At 48.8% G+C, this 7,832-nt stretch overlaps 2 protein-coding genes across 2 annotated transcripts; both read left to right on the top strand.

Moving 5' to 3' along the window:
* Window positions 1-1,005: 1,005 nt before the first annotated feature.
* On the top strand, window positions 1,006-3,081 carry ARB_05284 (uncharacterized protein; the record flags this gene model as incomplete). Its single annotated transcript, XM_003016944.1, has 5 exons — window positions 1,006-1,048; window positions 1,112-1,234; window positions 1,296-1,407; window positions 1,476-1,680; window positions 1,744-3,081. 5 exons carry the CDS (start codon window positions 1,006-1,008, stop codon window positions 3,079-3,081), a joined length of 1,821 nt encoding a protein of 606 aa, XP_003016990.1.
* Window positions 3,082-4,904: 1,823 nt separating this feature from the next.
* ARB_05283 (uncharacterized protein) lies at window positions 4,905-7,131 on the top strand (the record flags this gene model as incomplete). Its single annotated transcript, XM_003016943.1, has 3 exons — window positions 4,905-5,579; window positions 5,633-6,645; window positions 6,774-7,131. The coding sequence occupies 3 exons, from the start codon at window positions 4,905-4,907 to the stop codon at window positions 7,129-7,131; spliced, it is 2,046 nt and encodes a 681-aa protein (XP_003016989.1).
* Window positions 7,132-7,832: the final 701 nt, after the last annotated feature.

Raw genomic sequence — 7,832 nt, 5'->3', positions numbered from 1 at the left:
AAAGGGAAGTTCCACGTGGAATACTGTGAAGGAAATAAAAAAAAGCGTCAAGAGCGAAACCTGAGGTTCGCTCCTTCCCGTAACAACAGCAGAGTAGTAATAATAAAATAAGCGGCGTCAAACCTCAACCTCAACCTCAACGTCAACCTCAAATTCAACCTCACTCGTGCGCTTTCAACACTGAGAAACAACACACACACTTCGACACTTCCTGCACGCTGCGGTTGACTCCATAACTACTTTATTGATTCACACGTCGAGCCCGGACGGCGAAGTTCGAGTATACGACCTTGTCACGGAAGATACGGATAATACGGCCACCAGAAAACGGCTGGATCTGCGGAGTTTCGCCCGCCCTGACCCTGCTTAAACCACCCAACCAGCCTCGCCGCTCGCCAGATCCTTCAAGCGTCTTCTTATCCCTCCAGCCTCACGCAGGAGAAAAGGGAAGAAGCATCAGAGAGGACCAGACAGGCACCCATGCGCTGATATTGAAGAGGTAACATCCCTACACCTCAACCTAACGGGCGAGTATCCAGTATCTGGGACGAGTTGGCTTGCTTCCGTCCTGGGCCCGGTCCACTCTCCTCTCCCTTCCTCCCCAATCACACTCTCACTTGGTTCTCGTCATTCCATGCCAGAAGGGCAAAAAGAAAATCATCCACACGGCTCCCTTCTGCGTTTCAGATTCGTTCTCGGACACACGTACCTCCACCAAAAGTCTGGCACTAACAACGGCCTCTAGCCTTCCTGGCTACCGACTCTCCTCCTCCTCCTCCATCATCATCATCATCATCATCATCATCATCATCAACCATTACGCTCACTCCGTCGAGTTCTTCCAACGACCATTCCCCTTTCAACGGACACTGCTCCCCGAACTCGACGCCAAAGGAAATTCTGCCCAGCTTAGCTACCACTTTTTTCTGCCTTCTTATCTGTCGATGCAGAGCGGGTTTGACTCCTTAATCCAATCGAACGCGCACAGCGGCTGCTGCGGCTGAGATGGGTAATTCTCAGGGCAAGCTCTCTTCTCCAGATCACCCAGGTATGTGTTTTCATCGTTCCTATTGCCGCAGACGTGTAGGTTAATACTCGTTTTCTCTGCTAGTCAATTTAAACCAGTTCAGGCTACTTCGTGTCGTGGGAAAAGGTGCTTTTGGAAAGGTTCGCATCGTCGAGCGGAAAGATACTGGTCTTACATTTGCCCTGAAATATATCAGAAAAGATGAAGGTAGGCTCCCCTTTTTCCGTCTTCTACGGAATCAACGTCATATACTCACTGCATTAACCAGTCGTCCGGTCGGAGAGTGTGCGGAACATTATTCGCGAGCGGCGCATGCTGGAACATCTTAACCACCCCTTTCTCTGCAACTTGAGATACAGCTTCCAGGATATGGAGTACATGTATGTTGAGCGAACACAGATGGCGTATCGATTATCTCAATGATTATCGTCATTCTAACAATCTCTAGATACATCGTTGTCGACCTCATGAACGGCGGTGACCTTCGTTTCCATATATCGAGAAAATGTTTCACCGAAGAGGCAATTCGATTCTGGATGGCCGAGCTTGCGTGCGCTCTACACTATATTCACGGGCAGGGCATTGTACATCGGGACGTTAAGCCAGACAACATCCTACTGGACTCTGAAGGACACGTTCATCTCGCTGATTTTGTAAGTCACCTATACAAACCTCAAATGACCTCAAGACAAGGCAATATCCTAATTCGAAGTTAGAATGTCGCATCGGACTTCAAACCCTCGAAGCCACTTACAAGCAGATCCGGAACAATGGCATACCTCGCTCCTGAAGTCTTCCAAGGAGGAGGCTACCTATCGAATGTTGACTGGTGGTCGCTCGGCGTAACTTTCTACGAATGCATCTACAGTAAACGACCCTTCGATGGCCGAAGCCATAGCTCTCTCAGCGAAGCTATCATGCGCACTCAACCCAAGTACTACGTCACAAACCCTGCCGTTACTGTCCCATGTCTCCATGCCCTCAGTGCATTATTAGAAAAGGATCCGACGAAACGCATTGGTGCCATGAACTTTGAATCATTCACTACTCACGCCTTCTTCGCACCTATCGACTTTGATGCCCTCCAAAGAAAGGAGATTGAACCAGTCTTCGTGCCGTCCAGTGACAAGACCAACTTTGACGCTACATACGATCTCGAAGAACTTCTGCTTGAGGAGGCACCGTTGGAAGCGCGTGCCCGCCGCCAGAAACCCCGCGCTGAACTCAAGGATGATGCTACAGCCAAAGAAATCCGAGAGGACGAGCTTCACCGTATCATAGAAACCATGTTCGAACCTTTTGATTACACAACGATGAATTATGAAACCACTGCTGCGGCAGCCATCGCCGCCTCTGCTAACCCCGAAGACTGCCTCAACTTGACAACATCGCCGAGCCAGCGACGTCGACACCGGCATACCAATTCCCAGGGTCGCTCAGGCTCCTCCTCGCCATCGGTCCGAACAGATCGGTCGACCCGAACGGACAAGTCAACTAGGACAGAAAAATCCTACCGATCTACCGCTTCCGACGCACATGGCCAGAATAATGTACCAGTCGATAGTGTAAACCCTGGTTCCCCATCCTCTGATCGCGGCGGCGCCCTCTCTCGCTCTCCTCCAACCCAACCTCCTCCCGGTCCCCCTTCGCTCCCGTCCCAACGCCACGCTAACCGTTCTCATACCATCACCTCGACCAACCAAGGCGTTCCACAGTTCTCCCCGCCTCCGCCACCGCCGGCTCAACTCTCTCAACCCCAACCTCGCGGTGCGACCCGAAATCGGAGTAAATCTGGAGGTGTCCAAATGGTTCTCGAGGAGACAGGCAGTTGGTCTGGACTGGCTGATCAGACCACTAACGGGGATGCACTCCCAAACAATGTGAATGGCAACAGTCTACCAAATGGAACCGGATCTACTACCGGTGCCCACGGCAATACCTCTGGCGGGATGTTCTCTTTCTTTAGCCGAAAGAAGGGCAGGGAGAGAAGCCCGAAACCCTCCGAGCGTGGAGTACTAGGCAAGGAGGGCGCGCGAGTTGTGATCTCCGGCTGACCTAGCTCAATAACAATATGATATGCCATTACTTGGTGAAGGTGCGAGGATACGACGCGATGGATTTCTTACCCGATATTTTCTATTCCCAGTTTCCTTTTTAATACTCCCCTTTGGTATCTCCTTTAGTTCTTTCTTCATTATAGACGGACTGCTGGATGGCGTTTTCTTTTCACTTCTTTGCCCTTTTTTTTTTTTTTTCTTCCCCTTCAGCTCTACTTCGCTACCCTTTGCTTCGCCAGCGTTAGTTCATTGATACCTCATATTGAACCCCCCATTTCCTCTCTTATCTCAGTTCGAGAGCTAATAAAACCGCCCACCCAGTCTGTCCGTTCATGTATTTGTCCATCTACACGGGATGTTTTTTTGACTTTTGTCTCGACTTCAATCTGGGAGCATTGTTTGTTTCTCTTTCTTCTCCATTCTTTTGATTCCCTCTTTTCATATGCGATGCTATGCGTTACGTTTGCTGTGCTTGTTGCATTTGTGAGCTGGGCTTGTTATTTCCTATTCCCACACTGTCTTGGTGGTTCTTTTTTTATGCTCCCTCTTCCCCTGATAAATCGATCCTGGACATGGCTGTTGGCTCTTTCGATACTGCCCACATACTTGTCTACATAGTTACTCTGCCACATATACCTTACCTAACGATAGCGCTAGCGAGACTGATAAAAAATACGAATAATATCTCCTCATTTCATGTCTCTGTTTTAACAAACCCTTCGCCTCTCGAATTGCTGACCTTGATAGCACTTGGAAACATGTAAAACATCGACTGCGCTTACCGGCGCGGGTACCTGTACCGTCCATTTTAGCCGCGCTGCCGCCAGGGACACGCGCCAAGGGCCGAACCGTAAACTTTTCTGTCTTCCCGCACGACATAAACAAACAACACCGACAGACTGACGGACGGTTGATATATATACATGACAGTCCAAGGTATGGACGCCCAGGATATCCATGGGTATACTGGCGAATACTGACAATGCATTAGGCTGTCCCATCTGATGTCAACCTCCTATCATCCAACTTCTCCTTACCCCCGTTTAGCGTTAACGTGCTACGATTTTCATTGTGACGGCCGCATATTCTACCATTCGACGAACGCAGCTTCATCAAATCTAGTCTTTAGCCTTGTTCAATAGTACTGCCTTCCCATGAGTGGCACACGCCATTCGCCGCACCCACCTCATCGGTCTCGAGGCCGCCATCATAGCGATGACCTTCAATACGATTATACCTACGACCGCGACGATTCGGATGGCTATGACCGTGCTTATAGAAAACGACGAGAAAGCAGGGCAAGAGAAAGCAAAACAAGAAGAAGTGGGTATCGGGGCGCCCACGCCGCGGATGAAGGTGTACATACACAAGATGAAGATGATGTATTTGATGATAGGAGACATAGAAGTAGGAAGAGAGAACACCGGCCGTCCAGAGATAGACAGCACAGAAATCGAGTGCGAACGCGCGATGAACGTGTTGCGTGGGATAGTGCGACTGAAAGTGAGGACATAGTTGACTCGAGGCCGATTTTTGCGCGGCCGCCGAACGCAAACCATTCTCCTCGCGCTAACAGGCATGAAAGAGATCGGGACCGAGAAAGACATTCGCATTATCCAAGTCCCAGAGCCGGGCATAAAGCGAAAGAGTCACCCGCCACTTCACCTAAGAAACGGGATCGCGAACGGGATCGGGAAGGGCATAACAGACATCGGCCTAGAAGGGATAGCACCGCTGACGAAGGTGGTGATAGAAGATTAAGAGACCGAAGGATAAGGGGTTATGACACGGACCAGGAGCGTGAACATCATGGTAGGGACATGAGACGGCATGGACGACGGGAGAAGCACACCAGCAACGACTCTGCGAACAGTGCGACTGTGCTGCTTAGCTCTGATGCGCTGGCGCAGCTCGACCAGTTAAACCGCAAAGCAGACGAGGACATGAAAAAGAAGGCTCGAAAGGAGGAAATCAAGCAGCAAAAGAAAGAAAAGAAGAAGAAGAAATACATTTTTGAAAGCGGGTTTGCCGGAGATAGCGAGAAGGAAAGGGAGAAAGGCTGGGAAAGCTCAGGAGACATACAAAGAAAGAAAAGGAGGGAGAAAGACAGAGAAAATGAGAAGAAAAGGCTTGTTTCTGGCGCTTATTTGGAAGAAGGGAGAAGTCCTGAATTAAGAACTAGAGGAGGTGGAAGACGCCGCACCGAGAAGTATCATGGCGGAGGCGGAGGTGGTGGAGGAGATGACTACTATTTCAGTGATGGCTACGATTATGAAGAAGAGGGCAGTGCTGGCAACGGTTGTTTTCAGAACTGGTCCAAGAGGAAAAAGATCATCGTTGTGGTCGGAGTGTGTCTTCTTCTGCTTGCGATTATCATTGCCGTCGCCATAATTGTGTCGAAGAAGAACGGCGGCGGCGGGAAACACCCTGACGGCCCTGTAACCACTGGTCCATCTCACAGTGAGCTTGATGGGATAAGTCCTGATTCTGTACCGGTATGTGTTTATCCTCTCCCTTTATTCAGAAATAATACTAATGCGTATTATAGCCTGATGCAAAAGGGACCCATCTAGATCCGTTTTCATGGTATGACACGGCCGATTTCAATGTCACATATACTGACGAAACCGTTGGCGGTTTACCTATCATGGGCCTAAATTCTACTTGGGACGATTCTGCCCAAGCAAATGAGAAGGTTCCAGCCTTGGACAAACCGTTTCCCTACGGTAAACAGCCTATACGAGGTGTGAATCTCGGTGGCTGGCTTTCCATGGAACCATTCATTACCCCCTCTTTTTTCCAGCGATATTCTGCACGAGATAACGTTGTGGACGAATATACCCTTACTAAACGACTGGGGAATGCGGGGAAACCAACGTTAGAAAAACACTACGCTACATTCGTAAATGAGCAGTCGTTCAAAGAGATTCGTGATGCTGGATTTGATCATGTTCGAATACCATACGGATACTGGGTAGTGACAACCTACGATGGTGATCCTTACTTCGCTAAGATGGGCTGGCGATATCTCTTGCGAGCCATTGAGTATTGCAGGAAATTCGGCTTACGCGTGAACCTGGACCTACACGGCGTTCCGGGGAGCCAGAACGGATGGAACCACTCCGGCCGCCAGGGCGAGATAAAGTGGCTCAATGGTGATGATGGCGCTAAATGGGGCCAAAGAGCACTTGACCTACACGACCAACTATCTAAATTCTTTGCTCAACCTCGATATAAGAATGTCATTGCTCTATATGGTCTCGCAAACGAACCGATGATGTTGAAGTTGGACATTGAACCTGTTTTAGATTGGACCACCAAAGCTGCTGATATTGTCGGCGGGAATGGAATGAAGCAGAAAATTGTTTTTGGAGATGGCTTCCTGAAGTTATCAAAATGGTCGAGTATATTGCAAAATACTGGCCATGACTTGATTATAGATACACACCAGTACACCATCTTCAACGCCGACCTGATCAAACTGACTCACAAGAAGAAGCTTGAATTTGTTTGCGATAGCTGGGTTGATTTAATCACAAAGAGCAGCACAAAAGGGAGTGGGTAAGTAATATATACAATGCCTAATATCTAGCCTTTTTCACACAGTCTCTGACACAGCATAGATATGGTCCGACTATCTGCGGTGAGTGGTCGCAGGCCGACACCGACTGTACAATCTACATAAACAGCGTTGGGGTCGGGTCTCGCTGGACAGGCACAATGGACAAAAACCCCATCGGTGGAGATCCCGTCCTCACACCATCTTGTCCAAGCGGCAAACAATGTTCCTGTGATGCAGCAAATGCAGACCCGTCGCAATACTCAGATTCTTACAAGAAATGGCTCAGGCTATATGCTGAAGCTCAGATCTCCGCCTTTGAAAAAGGCTGGGGCTGGTTTTACTGGACCTGGGACAGCGAGTCAGCTGCCCAGTGGAGTTGGAAGAAGGGGATGGCAGCAGGTATATTACCTGCCAAAGCATATGAACCGGAGTTCAAATGTGGTGACGATATTCCTGATTTTGGTGATTTGCCGGAGAATTATTAGTTTATTTCTGGATATATCAACTAATGTGTTTGGATTTTGGATATTTGGTGGTTTTATTGCTGGAGCAAAGGGGCATGCATGCATATGTGTATCATTTATGCTATTTTTATTCCTCTTGTGCTTTTGCATTGCATGTATATATGACGTTTGGACGGTTGGGATCATGATTACCTGTGGATTATGTTTAATATCGATATTCTTTAACGTCTTCGTTCGCCTATGATTGACGACCGAGTATCACGGTGAAATGAAGGCCATGCATAAGGGGTGAGACTCAAGGAAGCAAAAATAGAACAACCCGTTCGACCGCTAAACAACTAGCCAACTAACTAGTTACTTGTCTCAAACAGAGGCAGAGATTATCCATTGACTGGCTACGAGAGTCACTCAAACGAGAAGAGTTTCACGATCGTTGATAACATTCGCTCTGCTGTCGCTCATTCTTCAGGTCTTGACATGGAATCGACAAGGAACAAAAGACACCCGAGATCGCGGTAACTCCTTTAGTTACCCAACTCCTGGTATACTCATGCGCAAAATCAACCATCATGGCCGAAAATCCATGAATACCTCATGGAATGTCCAATCCTGTGCCTGACAGCGTAGGCGGCTTGCAAAATACTCGACATGGCCACCCCGGACGTCCGCGCGAAAACCAGGATTTACATGGCCTCCCTTGGCCAACACTCTCCTGCCGCCCT

Source organism: Trichophyton benhamiae (assembly GCF_000151125.1).
Source record: "Trichophyton benhamiae CBS 112371 chromosome Unknown contig01989.5, whole genome shotgun sequence".
Lineage (NCBI taxonomy): Eukaryota > Fungi > Ascomycota > Eurotiomycetes > Onygenales > Arthrodermataceae > Trichophyton > Trichophyton benhamiae.
Note: the sequence above shows the minus strand (reverse complement) of the source record. Positions and strands in the feature narration are given on the sequence as shown.